This window comes from Salvelinus alpinus, chromosome 6 (assembly GCF_045679555.1).
Source record: "Salvelinus alpinus chromosome 6, SLU_Salpinus.1, whole genome shotgun sequence".
NCBI lineage: Eukaryota > Metazoa > Chordata > Actinopteri > Salmoniformes > Salmonidae > Salvelinus > Salvelinus alpinus.
Window position 1 is genome coordinate 52,561,565 of NC_092091.1, and position 20,997 is coordinate 52,582,561.

At 41.1% G+C, this 20,997-nt stretch overlaps 1 protein-coding gene across 2 annotated transcripts; it reads left to right on the plus strand.

The window, feature by feature from the left end:
• Positions 1-4,051: 4,051 nt before the first annotated feature.
• Positions 4,052-19,732, plus strand: LOC139578853 (guanylate cyclase soluble subunit alpha-1-like). 2 transcript variants are annotated; one of them, XM_071406952.1, is made up of 8 exons: positions 4,052-4,142; positions 4,909-4,970; positions 5,351-5,445; positions 5,714-6,498; positions 11,019-11,504; positions 13,428-13,571; positions 16,359-16,513; positions 18,783-19,732. In XM_071406952.1, exons 1-8 carry the CDS (start codon positions 4,140-4,142, stop codon positions 18,976-18,978), a joined length of 1,926 nt encoding a protein of 641 aa, XP_071263053.1. In that variant the 5' UTR covers positions 4,052-4,139; the 3' UTR covers positions 18,979-19,732. The 2 variants fall into 2 exon arrangements, with proteins under 2 accessions (XP_071263053.1, XP_071263052.1); XM_071406951.1 differs by lacking the exon at positions 4,052-4,142 and adding an exon at positions 4,150-4,647.
• The last annotated feature ends 1,265 nt before the right edge of the window (positions 19,733-20,997 follow it).

A 20,997-nucleotide genomic window follows, 5' to 3' on the forward strand; every position in this document is an offset into this window, starting at 1 on the left:
TGTCAGGATTGTGGGTTCAAATCTGGCTGGGCTACCTGTATGAAAATGTATGCACACTCACTACTGGAAATCGCATAAGATGAATGCGTCCGCCCTAATTTGTCTCCAGGTGTGTCTTGTTATGAGGGTTGGGATGCACTTTGAAACAATAATTAAGACATGATGCACTATGTCACTGTACTGCTGGTGCAGACAGGTACATTGCATTCAGAAAGTATTCAGACCCATTTACTTTTCCCACATTTTGTTACCTTACAGCCTTATTCGAAAATGTATTAAATATTTTTTCCCCTCATAAATCTACACACAATACCCCGTAATGACAAAGTGAAAACAGGTTTTTAGAAATGTTTGCAAATTTATTAAAATCAAAAAATAGAAATACCTGTAAGTATTCAGACCTTTTGCTATCGGACTCGAAAATTTAGCTCAGGTGCATCCAATTTCCATTGATCATCCTTGACATATTTCTACAATTTGATTGGAGTCCACCTATGGTAAATTCAATTGATTGGACATGATTTGGAAAGGCACACACCTGTCTAGATAAAGTCTCATAGCTGACAGTGTATGTCGGAGCAAACACCAAGCCATGAGGTTGAAGGAATTGTCCGTAGAGGTCCGAGACAGGATTGTGTCTAGGCACAGATCTCGGGGAAGGGTACCAAAAAATGTCTGCAGCATTGAAGGTCCCCAAAACCACAGTGGCCTCCATCACTATCTTAATGGAAGAAGTGTGGAACCACCAAGACTCTTCCTAGAGCTGGCCGCCCGGCCAAACTGAGCAACCGGGGGAGGAGGGCCTTGGTCAGGGAGGTGACCAAGAACCCGATAGTCACTGTGACAGCTCTAGTGTTCCTCTGTGGAGAGGACTCCACCAATCAGGCCTTTATGGTAGAGTGGCCAGACGGAAGCCACTCAGAAAAAGGCACATGACAGCCTGCTTGGAGTTTGCCAAAGGCACCTAAAGGGCTCTTAAACAAGATTCTCTGGTCTGATAAAACCAATATTGAACTCTTTGGCCGAAATGCCAAGCGTCACATCTGGAGGAAACCTGGAACCATCCCTATCGTGAAGCATAGTGGTGGCAGCATCATGCTGTGGGGATGTTTTCCACCGGCAGGGACTGGGAGACTAATCAGGATCGAGGCGAAGATGAACAGAGCAAAGTACCGAGAGATCCTTAATGAAAACCTGCTCCAGAGGTTCACCTTCCAACAGGACAACGACCCTAAGAACACAGCCAAGACAATGCAGGAGTGGCTTCGAAACAAGTCTCTGGATGTGCTTGAGTGGCCCAGCGAGAGCCCGAACTTGAACCCAATCTAACATCTCTGGAGAGACCTGAAAATAGCTGTGCAGAGACACTCCCCATCCAACCTGACAGAGCTTGAGAGGATCTGCAGAGAAGAATGGGAGAAACTCCCCAAATACAGGTGTGCCGAGCTTGTAGCTTCATACCCAAGAAGACTCAAGGCTGTAATCACTGCCAAATGTGCTTCAACAAGTAATGAGTAATAGGTCTGAATACTTATGTAAATGTCATACTTCATTTATTTATTTTTGCAAACATTTCTAAAAACCTGTTTTTGCTTTGTCATTATGTGTACTGTGTGAAGACTGTGTGAAAACAATTGAATCCATTTCAGAATAAGGCTGTAACGTAACAATGTGGAAAAAGTCAAGGGCTCTGAATACTTTGCGAATGCATATAGCCTACTTCTTATCCTTGGTAATTATGTTTTCCAAGAGAAGACCTAAGGAAAGCCTGTGGTGTAATAGACATGGATAAAAAGAAGGGATGTTGAATGGGCTTTTAAAAAGAAAGAATAAGCATTGTGTGCCCAATTTGGAAGACTCACTTCTCTCTGGTCCTGCCTCGTCTCCTCTCATTCCATCTAAACCCCATAAAATGTACTCTGGGTTTTGCTGGCGTTTCCACAGCAACCAGGGTCACTGATGTAATTCAAAGCTGACATAGCAAAGAGTTACGGGGAAATAAGTAAAACAGTCCAAATGGTGTGCCATTGCCACAGCTTACATGTTGGTGATTCATTGATAGATATGGGTTATTGTGTGTTATATATTACCATATTATTTATAATAGGAATGTTATTTTGTAAACTGTAATAAATAAAAATTTAAATACACCTTAAAACCTCTCTTGGGTACGTGAGACGTTAGCGTCCCACCTCTTCAACAGCCAGTGAAACTGCTGGGCGACAAATTCAAATACAGAAATACTCATTATAAAAATTCTGAAAACAAAACATATTTTACATAGGTTTAAAGATGAACTTCTTGTGAATCCAACCACGGTGTCAGATTTTAAAAATGCTTTACGGCGAAAGCATACCTTACGATTATTTGAGAATATAGCCCAGCAGACAATCATTACAAACAGTAACCAGCCAAGTAGAAGAGTTACACAAGTCAGAAATAGAGATAAAATGAATCCCTTACCTTTGATGATCTTCATATGGTTGCACTCAGCAGATATTCATTTACTCAATAAATGATCCTTTTGTTCAATAAAGTCTCTTTATATCCAAAAACCTCTGTTTTGTTCGCGCGTTTTCTTAAGTAATCCACAGGCTCAAACTCAGTCAAAACAGGCAGACAAAAAAATCCAAATTGTATCAGTAAAGTTCATAGAAACATGTCAAATTATGTTTATATTCAAGCCTCGGGTTGTTTTTAGCCTAAATAATCGATAATATTTCAACCGGACAATAACGTCGTCAATATAAAATGTAAACAAGAAAGGCACTCTCTCGGTCTCGCGCATGAAAAAGCTCTGTGACACTTTAGGGTCCACTCATTCAGACTGCTCTTACTTCCTCATTTTTCAGAATACAAGCCTGCCAAATCAGTTCTGTTATACTCACAGACACTATTTTAACAGTTTTGGAAACTTTAGAGTCTTTTCTATGCAAATCTACCAGTTATATGCATATCATATCTTCTGGGCCCGAGAAGCAGGCAGTTTAATTTGGGCATGCTTTTCATCCAAAATTCCGAATGCTGCCCCCTACCCTAGAGAAGTTAAAAGGAGTCTTGAAAGAGATAAAATAGTCTTAATTTGATTACTGTCTGTCTACTGTTTTGAATACAGTTCTCCTTGAATCACAAGTAGCCTATATCATTGGATAACTGTCATTGCTGAATGTGCAAATTTTAGAACCGAAATCTTATGAGGCAATTTACTGATAAGGCTCTCCCCTGTAGGCTTCTAGATGTAGTGATATTTGTTGGGTACAACAGATTCCCTGTTGATACAAGTTAGTGAGGGTGATATAATTACAAAATAAATATTATTTTTGTGAGATATAAATATAGGCCTATAGGCTACTTCAAATTGTGTTCAACTCTTGCAATGTAATTGTATGTTATTGTTCTATAATATCAAGTCTGCCAACGTGACCACACAATATATATTTAGGCCTACCAGCAAAAAGCAATTCAATTACAGTAGCCTATGTATTATTCCAGGTACAATATTATAAGCACATTAAATGAGAATTAGAATTAAGTGAACCGCGGCTGGGCAGTATTAGTGAAGTTGGTTATTACACTTTGGCAGTAATGGGAATTCTTATGCAACATGCATCTGTCATGTCTAGCCTACTATACACCGTTTTGGGATGGATGTTTAGCCTACTATGGGAAATAGGAATTCTGTTAAAAATGGTGTAAAATGAATAGTATATAGGACTACCATCATTTGTAAAATGGATTTACAAATATGTGCTGGAAGAACAAAACGTTAATCGTATCCCAACCCGATTTTCCCGTTGACATCAACATGGAATTTCGTCGTGTAGGTCCTAGAATCTGCGATTAAACGCACGCCTGTAAAAACAAAAAACATAACACCGCCGGTCATGATAAATACCTTTACTAAAATAATTAAAAGCCTGAATTAAAAGCCTGTATTTCGGGGTGTCACAACAAAAATACCAATGACTGCTAGTCATTCGTGCGTAACGGTATTGCGCACAAATCATCATCCAACTCTTTAACCGTCCACTGCACGCGCGGAGTAGCATTTCATACTGATATATTTTTTAAGAGCCCAACCTACTCGCGCATCGATTGGCCAGGTCGACTCTTCTGTCGGTTTTCATTGGTTTGTGATAATGGTATTTCACTCATCTTTTGCCCATGTAATTTACTATTAATATTGTATGTGGTTGCTGGCATAGGTGCGGATCATTTATAACATACGAAAGGGAGAAAGACAGGTGTCCACAAGAGAGGATGCGCATAAAATAATATTTTTTTTCCTCCTCGTTCCCTTGCGAATGCCATGATGCGGGAATGGAGTTTCCAGCTGAGACAGGAGTTGCGTGTCCAAAATGTAGACATTTGCATGTAATCAAGAGATGAGGATAAGCACTAAGAATGTTTTGCGCAAAATTGAAAGACCTGAAAATCTCTGGAGAATGCCCGTTCTCCGGTATCGGTCGTATGGACGAACCCGGAGACTTTGAGGAATGTACAAGTGACCATACCGGGGATGTACTGGCAATTTCCAAGGATGTGTATGGAAATGTATCAGAGGTGCTACCTCAAAGGAAGACAAGCAAGACTAGAGTCAATCTTCATTCATTAGGGGAGAGCATCCGCAAATTGGCATGTCCCGAGGTAAATTGAGATTGTACTACAATAAAGCAATTTCTCAAAACATTCATCAGAATTGATTTGTGCACTGTTGTTGAGTGTAGTTTTAGAAGAGAGCAGTTTACACCGTGGAACATGTACAGTTCGGGAACAAAAAAAACGTCTGTATTATCTCGAACCAAATTATTTGTTTGCTGTTGTGTTTGATGTGATTGCAATGGGCCAAACTATAAGATTTCTTATACAAATATCTTGTAAATAAACTTCTCGACTATTTGTTTACAGTTTCAAAGACTGCATACTGCCTTTCTGCAAATGATGAAACAGCATACGTTAGACAAGAAATGGTAAGAAATAAGTCCAATAAATGTTGGCGAAATTAATGATTTAAACTATGCTGCCCTGATATTTAATTATTGTCAAAGGTCATGATGATAATAAATGACAATGTTCAGTTCAATTGAATGCGTTCAGATATTATTCTTATTGAAGACCTATTGACTACATGCCATGCTTGGATGCACCATGTATCACGACCTGTATATGGTCAATCAGCAAGATGGCTTTGAAGGCAATACAAGGAATAGGAAAAATAGCCAAACCGTAGGTTAGAAACTTTTTTTCATAACATGCATGGGATTTCAAGGAATACGATATCTAGACCCATTTATTAATGTGGGGAGTGCAGTGCTTACTAATATAATACTAATATAATTTCTGTCCACAGCCCTTCCGTGTGTTACGCAGACATCTGTCAAGATAGGAGCTTTGATCGACCAGAGAATTTAATGGAGATCATGAAGAATTATTCTCTAAAAACAGGTATTGTAAAGCTGATCAAATTCAAACAACACTGAACATGAGTTGCTTTTACTCAATTTTGGATGTTTTTAAGGTCTGTTATATTCATGCCTCTGTGAAACAAAAAGCAATTTTTTTTTACCTTGTGTGGAAAATAAAAATGTTTTATTCTATTCGTTTGTATTATTTTCTATTCTAATTATACAGTATTGTATTTCATTTTTAATTTACATAGTGTTATTCTATTCTATTACATTGAATAAGTGTTTTGCCCTCCTTTTACGACCAGGTATTCACATGGACACTTTGAAAGTCTCCCTTGGTGAGGAGCTGTTCCAAACATGCTTCGATGAGGATGGCCATATTCTGCGGGTAGTGGGGGGAGCCCTCAGCGACTTCCTGAACAGCTTCAATGTCCTGTTGAAACAGAGCTGCAGCCCAAACCCGCTAGCACCAGCCGCTCTGCAAGCCGAACCAGACAGGAGAACAGATTATGTAAACAATGAAGAAGCGTCAGTGCTGTGCCTGGACAAGGATCTGGGTCTGCTCACCGTCTACTACTTCAACCCCAGGCAGACCACGGAGCTCTTCTTCCCTGGGGTCATCAAGGCGGCCGCCCGCCTGCTCTACGACACCACTGTGGAGGTGTTGATGGACATGGAGATGGACCTTCAAGGAGGCACCAAGGAGAGCGTAGGCCCCTTGCAGTTTCAGGCTGGGCCCCGGCAGCCCAGCCTGCTCTACTCGGTGGTGGTGAAGAACGCCAAGAGCCTGAGCCCCAGTCCCATGAGGGCCACGTCAGTTGGGACCATGCCCACCTTGCTCTTCTCCTCCACCTTCCCCTTCCACCTCTTTCTGGATCAGGACCTGGGCCTGTTGCAAATCGGGGATGGCCTCCGGAAGAGACTTAGCCGGAAGGAAGGCCTGAGGCGGCCCACTGCCTTCCTGGAGCACTTTGCCATCGTCATGCCCCAGATCAGGTGCACCTTCCAAGGCATCTTGACTATGCTGAACACACAGTTCATCATTCGGATAAAGCACCAAGGTGGCTCCATGGCCGATGGCACAGGGAGGGTATGACCCTATTTCGACTGAATATCAGACCTGTGTTCAAATAGTATTTGAAGTCTTGAGTGATGCTTCATTGAGCTCGCCTGGTTCAATGGAACCAATGGAATAGTCCCAAAGGTGCAAACCCGCCCATTTAGCAGTCCAGTCAGGTTTAAGCTAACCTAACGTAGCAGCCGTAGAAAGACGCCTGAGCGGAGTTCCCACTATCGTTTTTCAGTGGAAAGTTAGGTGGAAAATACTATATCCCTTGAAACATCCACTTTCTGTCTGGCTCAAGCAAAGACTCAGTCTTTGATTTCCAAAACCATTTGAACTCAGGTCTGCTGGATATGACCCTTTGGAGTTGAGACGAATGACTCACAAGGAATCGAAGGTTGTCTAAATGCAGATTTGATGTTAGAAATAGCCCTTCAGAAAGAAAAAATGCCGCATTGTTAATTCTTATGTGCTAATTAGCGGAATGCTCCCCCTGAGGTAGAAAACAACATAAGCCCATGATGGAATTGGACAGCCGTAGACGTAATAGACGTAATATAGTAAATGTAAATCCGGGACACTCAAATTAGTATGATATGGTTACATAAGACATATGGTTACTTAAGGAAAAAAACAAAAGTAGGGTGGTTGGTCAGGGTGGATGGGCAGGCATATAAAGCGAACGTCTAGCAACCCAAATGTTCCGAGTTCGTATCTCATTACAGACAACGTTAGCTAATTAGCAACTTTTCAATTAGTTACTACTTTGCAACTACTTAGAATGTTAGATAACACTTCCCTTAACGCTAAACTTAAACTTTTTAGCTAACGATTTCGCTAACCATAATCCCTTTAGCTAACCCTAATCTTAACCATTTAACCTAACTCCTAAACTTAACTCAAACCTTAACCTCTAACCCTAACCCCTAGCCTAGTTAATGTTAGACAGCTAGCAAATGTTAGCCAGCTCGCTGGAATTCGTAACATATCATACGTTTTGAAAATGTGTAACATATCGTACATTTTGCAAATTTCTAACATATTGTACATTTACAAATTCGTAACATAACATCAATTGGAGAATTTTGTTCACTTCGCGCTATCTAGCTACATTAGCTACAACGCTTTCGGCAAACTCACCCTTGATTAGTAATTTGGGCAATTATATGCCATTCAATGACAGATGATTTAATCAGATCTGTTTTCATGTGTACCTTGTAGTAGTGTCCAGAGCCTGAACAACTAAAGACAATACTTACAGTCATGTCCAAAATGATTGGCACCCTGTACAAAGATGAGCAAAATTGTATAAAGTAAATACACTGAACAAAAATATAATCGCAACATGCAACAATTTCAAAGATTTTACTGAGTTTATTTAAAAAAAATTACCATTATTTTACCAGGTAAGTTGACTGAGAACACATTCTCATTTATAGCAATGACCTGGGGAATAGTTACAGGGGAGAGGAGGGGGATTAATGAGCCAATTGTAAGCTAGGGATGATTAGGTGACCGTGATGGTATGAGGGACAGCTTGAGAAGTTAGAGTTCATATAAGAAAATCAGTCAATTTAAATAAATTCATTAGGTGTGACCATTTGCCTCATGCAGCGCAACACATCTCCTTCACATAGAGTTGATCAGGCTGTTGATTGTGGCCTGTGGAATGTTGTCCCACTCCTCTTCAATGGCTGTGCGAAACTGGAAGGATTTTGTCGGGAAATGTAACATGCTGTTGTACATGTCGACCCAAATATGCTCGATGGGTGACATGTCTGGGTATGCAGCCTATGGAAGAACTGGGACATTTTCAGCTTCCAGGAATTGTATACAGATTCTTGCGACATAGGGCTGTGCATTATCATGCTGAAACATGAGGTGATGGTGGTGGATGAATGGCAGGACAATGGATCTCGTCACGGTATCTCTGTGCATTCAAACAGCCATTGATAAAATGCAATTGTGTTCGTTGTCTGTAGCATATGCCTGCCCATACCATAACCCCACCACCACCATGGGGCACTCTGTTCACAACGTTGACATCAGCAAACCGCTCGTCCACATGACGGCATACACATTGTCTGCCATCTGCCCCGGTACAGTTGAAACCGGGATGCATCCATCGAAGGTGAGCATTTGCCCACTGAAGTCGGTTAAGACGCCGAACTGCAGTCAGGTCAAGACCTGGTGAGGACAGGCATCCCAAGTAACGCAGTAGCTGCGCTACCACAGATCCTGGTTCGATACCAGGCTGTGTCGCAACCGGCCGCGACCGGGAGAACCATGAGGCGACGCACAATTGGTCCAACGTCGTCTGGGTTAGTGAGGGTTTGGCCGGCCGGATGTCCTTGTCCCATCGCGCTCTAGCGACTCCTGTGGCGTGCCGGGCGCATGCACACTGACACGGTCGCCAGTACAGTGTTTTCTCCGACACATTGGTGTGGCTGGCTTCCGGGTTATGTGTGCATTGGGTCAAGAAGCAGTGTGGCTTGGCGAGGTTGTGTTTCGGAGGACACACGGCTCTCGACCTTCGGCTCTCCTGAGTCCGTATGGGAGTTGCAGCGATGGGACAAGACTGTAACTACCAAATGGATATGATGAAATTGGGGATAACAATACAAAAAAGACGAGCATGCAAATCAGTATCCCTGCGACTGTTTCTGAAAATTTGTGCAGAAATTCTTCGGTTGTGCAAACCCACAGTTTCATCAGCTGTCTGGGTGGCTGGTCTCAGACGATCACGCAGGTGAAGAAGCCGGTTGTGGAGGTCCTGGGCTGGTGTGGTTACACAAGGTCTGTGGTTGTGAGGCCGGTTGGACGTACTGCCAAATTCTCTAAAACGACGTTGGAGGGGGCTTATGGTAGAAAAATTAACATTAAATTATCTGGCAACCGCTCTGGTGGATATTCCTGCAGTCAGCATGCCAATTGCACACTCCCTCAAAATTTGAGACATATGTGGCATTGTTGTGTGGATATGCATATTATATGCATATCCCTGCATATTTTAGAGTGGCCTTTTATTGTCCCCAGCACAAGGTAATGATCATGCTGTTTAATCAGCTTCTTCACACCTGTCAAGTGGATGGATTATGTTGGCAAAGAGAAATGCTCACTAACAGGGATGGAAATAAATTTGTACACAAAATCTGAGAGAAATAATACTTAGCTATATTGTATGCACATTTTCTTTGTGCAAATTATATTATTTTATAATAATACAATTGCTCAGAGAAATACATTTTGTTTAACAAGTAATACAAAAAAATCATAAAAAGATAGGGGTCCAAATTATTGGCACCACTGTTTTCCATACTCCGCCACCCTCCCCTTGCGAGGATAACGGCTAGTGAGACTTCTTCTTACATGTTTTATGAGATTGAACACATTGGGAGGGACCTCAGACCATTCCTCCATATAGAATATTTCTAGACCCTTGATGTCCTTTGTCTGCGCTTATGGACTGCCCTCTTCCATTCATGCCGCAGGTTTTCAATGGGGTTAATGTCCTGAGATGGCCATTGCAAAGGACTGAGATGGCTATTGCAACATTTTAATTTTGTGGTCAATCAACCTTTTTGTTTGTAGATTTTGATGTGTGCTAGGGGTTATTGTCTTGCTGGAAGATCCACTTGAGGCCAAGTTTCAGCCTCCTGGCAGAGGCAACCAGGTTTTTGGCTAAAATGTCCTGGTACTTGGTAGTTCATGATGCCGTTGACCTTGACAATGGCCCCAGGACCAGTGGAAGCAAAATATCCCCATAACATCAAAGTTCCACCACCATATTTTTACAGTAGGTATTTTCTACATATGCATCCTTCTTTTGATGCTAAACCCACCACAAGTGTGAGTGTGAGAAAATAGCTCTATTTTCATGTCATCTGACCATAGCTCCAGTTCCAATTCAAGTGCCAATACTGGTTAGCAAACTTGATGTTATGGGGCAATCCACTGGTCCTGGGGACCTTGTTAAGGTCAACGACATCATGAATTTGACCAAGTACCATGACACTTTTTGCCAAAAACCTGGTTGCCTCTCCCAGGAGGCTGAAACTTGGCCGCAAGTGGATCTTCCAGCAAGGCAATAACCCCTAGCGCACATCAAAATCCACAAAGAAATGGTTAACTGACCACAAAATCAACATTTTGCAATAGCCATCTCAGTCTCCATACTACAGTACAGGTACCATTGGAAACCTGTGGTTTGAATTGAAGAAGGCAGATAAGAGCAGATGAAGGATATCAAGGATCTGGAAAGATTCTGTAAGGAGGAATGGTCTAAGATCCCTCCCAATGTGTTCTCCAGTCTCATTAAACATTTTAGAAAAAGGCTTTAAATGACTTGTTAAACCAAATCTCTTTCTCTGAGCAATTGAATTTGAGAATACAAAATAGCTCAGTATTTGTATTATTTCTTTTATTTAGTCTTTTTTGCTAAACTTTATCAAGTGTGCCAATAATTTTGGACCTGACTGTGTATGTACCATTTAGCATGGAGAACCCAGACAAAGACATTTATCTCATGTCTTGTTTCCCTCTTCTAGCTCATGGACCTGAAAGGCCAGATGATCTACATCTCAGAGTCCAATGTCATCCTCTTCCTGGGCTCCCCGTGCGTAGACAAGCTGGAGGAGCTGACTGGCCGGGGCCTCTACCTGTCTGACATCCCCATTCACAACGCCCTGCGCGACGTAGTCCTGGTGGGCGAGCAGGCCAAGGCTCAGGATGGCTTGAAGAAGCGCCTAGGCAAGGCCAAGGCGGCCCTGGAGCACGCTCACCTCGCCCTGGAGGAAGAGAAAAAGAGGACGGTGGATCTGCTTTTCACCATTTTCCCGGGGACGGTGGCCCAGGAACTTTGGCAAGGCCACACGGTGGATGCCAGGGAGTTTGAGAATGTCACCATGCTGTTCTCTGACATCGTGGGCTTCACGGCCGTGTGCTCACGCTGCACACCTATGCAGGTGGTCACCATGCTCAATGAGCTGTACACACGCTTTGACCACCACTGCGGGGAGCTGGATGTATACAAGGTGTGTGTTACAGCAAGGCCCAAGGAAACTCAGGGAACTTCTCAATCAAAACTGGATTTACCAGATAAAACTAAACATTGTTCAGTGGTGACGCTTTATTTTACAAAGTGCCTGGTAATTACTTGGACTGATAAAGGTGAAACTAAATTCAGAATAATAACCACAGAATATATTTGTTTATGGGGATCGATTGAATTAATTGAAATACTACGCAACATCTGGTACAATGCAGTTATCAATTGTGTGGAATTAAGTACCAGAAAGTACGAGGATATAATATTATTTCTCAGTAAAACAGCAGTTAAACAGCAGTTGAAATGGAACAGCAAAAAGTGCCTTACAGTGTTAACAGCTAAAATGAACATTATTGGGAAAATGGACTCCAAATGTGCCCAAAATGTTTCTTTAGTCTTATTCCACAACCCCTGTTATGGGGTTGGATTGAATAGGCAAGGCCCTCTATGTAATATTATGTTTATATCAACAGATTATTTTTAGAACAACAATCTATGTTGTTGACTGCAGACCCTTGCTGGCATTCCCATATTATGTTCATCCCATCATGAATACGGCTTCATTTTAATTAATTTAGCCATGGAAGTAAAAAGGTTAGATATGCCTTATGTTGCTCTTCGATAGCGTTTTATAAGAATGTGTTAACTGATATGAATCATTTGAGAGTGGAGGATTGTTTACTTCTTTCTTTTGCATAATTTAGCAATAATTCGTCAATGTATTAATATAGACAATACTTAACAGTTATGTCTTGACCAAAGCAATTTAGAGAGAATAATAGTTGTGTATTCTTAACAGTCCATCAATAATTAAAAGGTCTACTCCAAAATAAGAGTCTGCAATATAAAAGAGATGCACAGGCTCCAAAAAGGGGAAAGAGCACAGTTGTTTTTGACCTTGTCAGGATGAGACTGTTATGTGATTTAGGCACTAAAGTACTTTAAGTTCATGGTAGAAAAGTTATTTTCGTTGCGTTCTCTCATAGATTACACAAGTTTTGGACAAAAATGACACAATTCCACCATTTTATCTAGGTTTAATATTTCTTAAAGAACAGACTGTACTTGTCTCATGGCCAAACTTGCTTGCTCTCAGCCAACTGTCCTTTAATCTGCGGGGAGTTTGGCTAATGTAATCAGTGTGTCACTGAAGTATAACAGAGGAGAGCAGCATGTCTGACGGATCATTCGTAAAGTACTGGGAAGTCAGAGGTTCCTTTAGGACCTCTGTTTCCATTCCCGGTCCAAAAATAGATTTTGTCTGCTTTCCAAATGGCACTCTATTCCCTTAATTGTGCACTACAATTCACTATATGGAGTGCCATTTGGAACATCAACTTTTACCTCACATTGTTCACCACCACCACACTGTCTGTCGAGTGCTCTCCTGCTGTGGAGTAAAACATAAACACCTCCCAGAAGAACTATTTTGATGCTAATTCACACGGATTAAATTGGCCCTGATGATTGTTTTAATGTGTTTGTGTTCGAATGTGTCAACATCTACCCGTAGGGGAAGACTGTGTGACAAATTAAAATAGGTACAGTAGTTTTTGCTCACTTGACGTGTTTTCCATTACTTGTGCTTTTCATTAGGAGTATATGAATTGGAATGGTCTAACGCACAAATCAAGGAATTAAGAGGGCTAGAAAAACAATCCTTCAATTTAAAGTCCTATGCATACATCATACAACTATACAACTATTCTCTCTCTGTGCAGTCAATGTAGAAATTAAGATCAGAGGGTCTGTAGACAATGGGGGCACGTCTTTAAAAAAAAAAGAAGTTGAATGGTTCCCTCTCTCTGATCTATGCTATCTGATATTATACAAGTCTTGTGATGAAGTTAACTGTATGCCATGTAGTTTGTCTATGGGATATTAAACTATTCTATTCGACTGTATCTAGGTGGAGACTATCGGTGATGCGTACTGTGTGGCCGGTGGCTTGCACAAGGAGAGCGAGACTCATGCAGTGCAGATTGCCCTCATGGCGCTGAAGATGATGGAGCTGTCCGATGAGGTCAGGACGCCCACTGGTGAGCCAATCAAGGTGAGTGTTACAGCTTACCTTATCCACGGTGTGAAACCATCAATGGAAAGCCCTTTTCAGAATGGCACTGAGTAGCACAGGAAGTTGCCTGGGCAAGAGAGTTTTGTACACAAAACTGATTTTCAGGCTTTTCTACTGTTACGCCATTTGCTCAAGATGTAGACAAAGTTGTTCCCTGGTAGCTGGTTTTTGTTAATATCTAGAATGCCAATATTGTTCATCTGAAAGAGAGTGACTCTCCGTTTGTGCTGATCTATGACACGCTAGCACCTCCCCCATTAAGAGGGGGATGAGGCAACCTCAGAGTTACAGACAAAGAATTTTATTCACACACACACAGACAGAGATGTACATGGGGATGAAGAATGGTAATGGTTCTGAAACAGGAGAAACAGAGGTAATGAATACACCATACACAATGCAATAAGGGTTCCCAACATTTTCCCCCAGGGCCCCCCTTTTCACATTTGATTAATTCATGTTTATTGAGATAGCCTATATTAAATACAGCTTTTATAATTTATTTTGCTTAACTTGACGGACCTAGGACAATGTTGTTGTTTTGAAGCTCATTTCCTGCAATTCTACGTAGTTTAACAAAACTCATTACATCTTTTAGGTAGGCTAAATAATACTACTAATAATACTACTAATAATAATAATGGATATGGAACTCTAGACCCGATTTACCCAAATGTTTTTCCGCTACCAAATATGTTTTATTATGATCATTTATATAAACCCTCAATTTAATTATACATGTTCTCTTTTTCAGAAAGTGAAGAGATCAATTGATAGCGACAGTCACACATCGTATAAGATTACTTCCCAAGCAAAGTCCAATTTCTTTGACTCCTCGACTTTAGAAGGTTGTAGCTCAACTTCTGAATATCACAGAGACAAACAAAATATATTCCCATTGGCATCAGAGTCGTGTCTTCCTCTGGCATTTTACAGCTTGTTTCTTGCCAAAAGCATCGCAGATTTATGCATAATTTTAGATTGGTATAAACAATCGTGAATTGTAAATGATTAGCTATTATTATTATTGTTATTTGTAGTAATTTTTACCCCCCCCGCAAAATGTTGGTGCCCCCCCAGGTTGGGAACCCCTGCAATAAGTGATAGCACAAGTAGAGTAACAAGGTTATTAACAAGGGAAGGACTGTATGAATGTATATGCTACCTGCACATATTACAATACAGCTATACACAAAGGCAGCATATAACAACTATACGAACATCAAGCAGGAATTATATACATGTCACAGTATATGCATGTCACACTCACTTTGGTCATGCACACCAACCCACAAGTCCAGAGATATAGTATGAATGAGTCCAGTTGTTGATGGGCAGAGACAGAGATGTTGTGGGAGACTGTGTATTGTGTGACCTGCAGAGTCAAGAGGATGGGCAGATATCAGGCCGGCTAGTAACCTCCCTAGCAACCTGACAATGGCTCATCAACATCTCAAATTTTGAGATTATAATAAGAAAGCTGCAGCTGTTCCTGTCTTTCTGTATTTTGATATATTATTTGACATTTGACATGATATTGAAAGCTTAGAGGTAGTTGACCCCAACTTATGAATACCTAGAACACAGATTATGGACCCAAACCATGATTTGGATTCGTTCACTTTGCTACAGTTTAGCATTAGCATCATTGAACACAAAACAAGGGGTATACTACAAAGCAGGATCAAGGAGTTAGCCAGCTCTTTAGGAAGATACGCTTTAAATGTGCATTGTCATATATACTAAACAACCAAAAACACATCTAAGTTTAGCTTTCCTCTAATTGAACTAGAAAATCTATAGTTATTTCTGGTTGATTTTCCAAAGTAGCTGGCTAACTCATAGATCCTTCATTGTATACCCCTCTGGTTAACATGCTCCAAAAAGCAGGCCTAAATCACATTCAAGTAACTTCTAAAATACAACTTTGTGGTCAGGGTGGTCAAGCGGTCTAAGCCGCTGCCTCTAGAATACACAGAGAACACACATACTATGTAATGTTGTGAGCGTGGGTTCGAATCCAACGCTCTCTGCTGTCAGTTATGGGACTGCCCTACTCCTTCGGATAGGACGTTAAACGGATATCTTGACTCTGTGGTGACTCTGTGGTCATTACAATTTCATGGCACTTATCGTAAGAGTAGGGGTATCCTGGCCCCATTTCCATCATGGCCACCTAATCATCCCTATCATTAATAATTGGCATAGTATATCACTCCTCACCTCTACACCATGCTACCTGATGGTTGCCTTGCATGACCAAAGTGGGTGCCACACATTGATGGTGGTGGATGAGGTGAGTTTCCTCCCTACTATGAAAGCAGCATCTGGAAAATTGATATATAAATTCAATCAATAAATCAAAGTCATAATTTGGCTAAATAATCCATTCAGAAGTAGAACATGTGGATAAGGTTATATCACATAAAGCATCACAGCCGATAGCATGGGAAATGTTCTTGAGTTATTATCATCAAATTACATTTAAATTATATTTACTACAGTCAAAATGTGATTTCCCAAAAAGATAGGAGTTGCAATGACTTGATTGTGATTTCCACGACAGTCTTTGAAGAACAATCACAATTTGTTGTTCCTTGAAGTCACCTTGGTGAACTTTACTTTTCGAATACACATTTATATTGGATTTTTGTTGATTTCACCTTATAGTTGTCACTTCAAAGGAAAACTTAATATAATCAATGAAGCTTTGATTTAATGTTGCAGTTTCTTCCTTCAATGCAAGTTATCTTTTTTTATTTACAGATGAGAATTGGCCTACACACTGGCTCAGTTCTGGCCGGTGTTGTTGGCGTGATGATGCCGCGCTATTGTCTGTTTGGCAACAACGTCACATTGGCAAATAAGTTTGAGTCCTGTAGCGTACCTAGAAGAATCAACGTTAGCCCCACAACCCACAGGTGACTTAACACTTCTGCACTACCAAAATATTTTATAGTTAATTTCACTGCCAGATCTCCCTAAGCTCAGCCACTAGCTAATGTTTTATATATAAAAAAAAATGTTTTGAAGAGTCTTGTGTTTACACTTTGCATTGATGATCACATGTATCATTATGATGTGGTTATAATGCATCGTTGGACATGTCATTAGCATGTATGTATTTATAATGTCTTTATTTGAATGTCTCATTAATTTGGATCACACTGTTTATCACAAAAGTCACACAGTAAATTATGTTTTGTGTGGTGTTTTTCAAATGACAAGCTACCTATAACTCACCGTGATAATGAAAGATGCACTGACCATACACTACGTCCACTGTTGGGCACAGAATTAGAACCCTGATTTGGCTACCCAACATTTGTCATAGTCAACAAAGCCAAGGTCTTTACTACACACGTTCTAGGATGTTCAGTGTGGTCTCTTTAGGGGCACAGTTGAAAACAGTTTCACAAAACACTTGATTGGCCAGAAAGTTCACCCACCTGGTTTCCCAAGTCTAAATCTGTCCCTGATTGGAAGGAAATAATGAAAACCAGAAGGGCTATGGTTGTTCTCTCGGACTGTAATAAGATAGCCCTGGTGTAGGGCCTCTGAAATGTGTGTCCAAAACATTACCTGGGTATTTGCTAGCCCTTTCAATAAAGTCCTTCTTGCACCTGTGTAATAACACTGTAATTACTACATTAACATTTGTTACAAATTTCTGCATTGCTCTTTATTATTCAAATGCAGTTACTAAAGTAAGATGTAAAAAATATGTTACATTTACATTTACATTTAAGTCATTTAGCAGACGCTCTTATCCAGAGCGACTTACAAATTGGTGCATTCACCTTATGATATCCAGTGGAACAACCACTTTACAATAGTGCATCTAACTCTTTTAAGGGGGGGGGGGGGTTAGAAGGATTACTTTATCCTATCCTAGGTATTCCTTAAAGAGGTGGGGTTTCAGGTGTCTCCGGAAGGTGGTGATTGACTCCGCTGACCTGGCGTCGTGAGGGAGTTTGTTCCACCATTGGGGTGCCAGAGCAGCGAACAGTTTTGACTGGGCTGAGCGGGAACTGTACTTCCTCAGAGGTAGGGAGGCGAGCAGGCCAGAGGTGGATGAACGCAGTGCCCTTGTTTGGGTGTAGGGCCTGATCAGAGCCTGAAGGTACGGGGGTGCCGTTCCCCTCACAGCTCCGTAGGCAAGCACCATGGTCTTGTAGCGGATGCGAGCTTCAACTGGAAGCCAGTGGAGAGAGCGGAGGAGCGGGGTGACGTGAGAGAACTTGGGAAAGTTGAACACCAGACGGGCTGCGGCGTTCTGGATGAGTTGTAGGGGTTTAATGGCACAGGCAGGGAGCCCAGCCAACAGCGAGTTGCAGTAATCCAGACGGGAGATGACAAGTGCCTGGATTAGGACCTGCGCCGCTTCCTGCGTGAGGCAGGGTCGTACTCTGCGAATGTTGTAGAGCATGAACCTACAGGAACGGGTCACCGCCTTGATGTTAGTTGAGAACGACAGGGTGTTGTCCAGGATCACGCCAAGGTTCTTAGCACTCTGGGAGGAGGACACAATGGAGTTGTCAACCGTGATGGCGAGATCATGGAACGGGCAGTCCTTCCCCGGGAGGAAGAGCAGCTCCGTCTTGCCGAGGTTCAGCTTGAGGTGGTGATCCGTCATCCACACTGATATGTCTGCCAGACATGCAGAGATGCGATTCACCACCTGGTTATCAGAGGGGGGAAAGGAGAAGATTAATTGTGTGTCGTCTGCATAGCAATGATAGGAGAGACCATGTGAGGATATGACAGAGCCAAGTGACTTGGTGTATAGCGAGAATTGTTAATATGTTATGCTGATATGTTAATGTTATGTTAATTACTAATATGTTAATACATTGTTATTAATAGTGTAATTACAGTGTACTGGTTGATTATGTTACTGTATGTTTTTTGTAAGGAAGGCAAAACAACATTGTTTGTGTGTTTCAAGAGAACGTATTTAACTTCCTATCCAGTTGTTGCTTTTTGGTTTCAGACAGTAACTGTGTTATACAATAAATTCATACACACATTCTCACAGTACAAGATAAATTGTTTATGTGGTCTTGCACAGGAAACAGGATCCAATGTTGATTGAATAGAGAGCCCCGTAGCCTCCATTTCTATCTGCAGCACATACTAAAACGTTGTATTTACATTCAAGATGGTTCATTTGTCCTTTTGGGTTTCCAGATTGCTGAAAGATTGTCCAGAGTTCGTCTTCATTCCCCGGACCAGACAGGATCTTCCGCCAAACTTCCCGCCGGATATTCCTGGTGTTTGTTACTTCTTGGAGGCTTTTGATCAATGGTCGGGCAAAACCACAAGTGACTGTGAGACCGATGAACCATGCTACAGCAATACAAACTTCATGGCTGAGCAAACATAGATGGTATGATGAGACACAGCCCAACCTGGGTTCAATTAATATTTTAAATCTTTGAGCGTTTGATTGAGCCTGCCTGGAGCACCAAATGGGCAGTTTGCACTTTTAGCAATATTCCACTGGATTCATTGCGCAATGCAAGCTCAATCGAGCAGAGCTAAAGTATTTGAAAGAAACTAATATTTGTACCCAGGTCTAAATACAGCTAGCACCCGTTGCTGTAGATTTCTTTAGGTGATGTAGAAATGTTGATTATTCTCCTACAAAATCGCTAGATGTACATTTTGTATGCTTTCACTGATTTATTCACCTCACCAGATTCACATACTTTCTTACACTGTAATTACACTACAACTGCCTATGTAACTACCATGTAAATACATAGGTATTAATCACACATTGGGACTTAAAGGGATAGTCACCCAAATTACATATCGGTTTTCTTACCCTGTATGCAGTCTGTGAACAAGGTAAGAAAGCAATCCATACTTTAATTTGAATTAACTGCTCTCCAAATGCAAGTCAATATCCCTGCATTTTTCGCCTCTCACCTTGTCCTTAGACTGCATACAGGCTAAGTGCCAAGCATATGCAATTTTGTAATTTGGTTAAACTATCCCTTTAAAGAGAATTACACAATAACTAATTTCACGGCATGGCTAGAACACAATGAATGTGGTTCCATTACAATTAGCATTTATTCCTGTGATTATTTTTGTATTGTCCAAGCGACAATAAATATTGTGATTAACAGGTTTGTGTGTCTACACTTCTACTGCTCTGATGTTTGGAATATATTTTCAGTTTTCCTGCGAGCGTAGTCATAGTACATGTAACTGCCAAAATAAAGGAAACACCAACATAAAATGCCTTAATAGGGCATTAGGCCACCACGAGCCAGATGCACCTTGGCATAGATTCTACAAGTGTCTGGAAACTATCCAATGCAACACCTTTCTTTCACGATACATTTGATCATTTTATGTTTTGTTGATGGTGGTGGAAAATGTTGTCTCCGGTGCCGCTCCAGAATCTCACGTATGTGTTCAATTGGGTTGATATGTGGTGACTGAGCATATGGTTTACATAGTTTTCATGCTCATCAAACCATTCAGTGACCAGTCCTACCTTGTGGATGGGAGCATTGTCATCCTATGGGGCATAGCCATGGTAGCCAAAATAATGGCCTGCCCAGCATTTTTATACATGACCTTAAGCGTGATGGGATGTTAATTGCTTAATTAACTCAGGAACCACACTTGTATGGAAGCACCTGCTTTCAATATACTTTGTATCCCTCATTTACTCAAGTGTTTCCATTATTTTAGAAGTTACTTGTAGATTGTGTCGTGGAAAATGTAATCAATAATGACGAGAGACAAGGTCAATCACCAATCAGGATATTTCTTTATTCAAAACATATTAATTACATCGATGAATTATTGCAATAATGAAGCTGGTTGACGAACCACCCTTAGATGATTCATTGAGAGCCCAACGAGCTGATTTGAGCCACAGCATTTTATAACAAAGTACATCCTCCTGAATGTTCATAACAACCAACAGCTGTGTGGAATGGATCACAAGGTTAGGATTTCTATGAAAGAAATTAATCATTCACAGCAAATATCTGCTGTAAAGACTGTTCTCATTGTGTGGAAACCAGGGTCTGGCCCCCAAAACAAAGTTCCTCTCATCATTATCCATACCCTAGCCATCTCCACCCTGGTACCTCCCAGCACACAAACACTAACTATGGAATGCGGTCTTTAGGTTTTATCACCAAAGGCATCGTAAATCCACTGTCAGCATTAAGCTCCCAGAGGCCCAACTCAGAAGACTACGCACAGATGAGGGTGTTCTAAGAACCCTATTCTATTCCATGAAACAACCATTTGATGCAATAACGGTATTATAACATAATCTTTCAATTTCACTCTCACAATTGATATTACACTGCAACAATGTGAGGATCAAACATTTGTTCAAGTTTGTTTTGCATTTTCACACGAAGGAAATTGT

What these genes read in the sequence shown, in the direction of transcription:
- LOC139578853 (XM_071406951.1), top strand. Translation starts at nt 4,405, where the DNA reads ATGTTTTGCGCAAAATTGAAAGACCTGAAAATCTCTGGAGAATGCCCG. An exon ending in TGGCCGATGGCACAGGGAGG is followed by an intron (nt 6,499 to 11,018) that starts GTATGACCCTAT and finishes TCCCTCTTCTAG; the next exon opens with CTCATGGACCTGAAAGGCCA. An exon ending in GGGAGCTGGATGTATACAAG is followed by an intron (nt 11,505 to 13,427) that starts GTGTGTGTTACA and finishes GACTGTATCTAG; the next exon opens with GTGGAGACTATCGGTGATGC.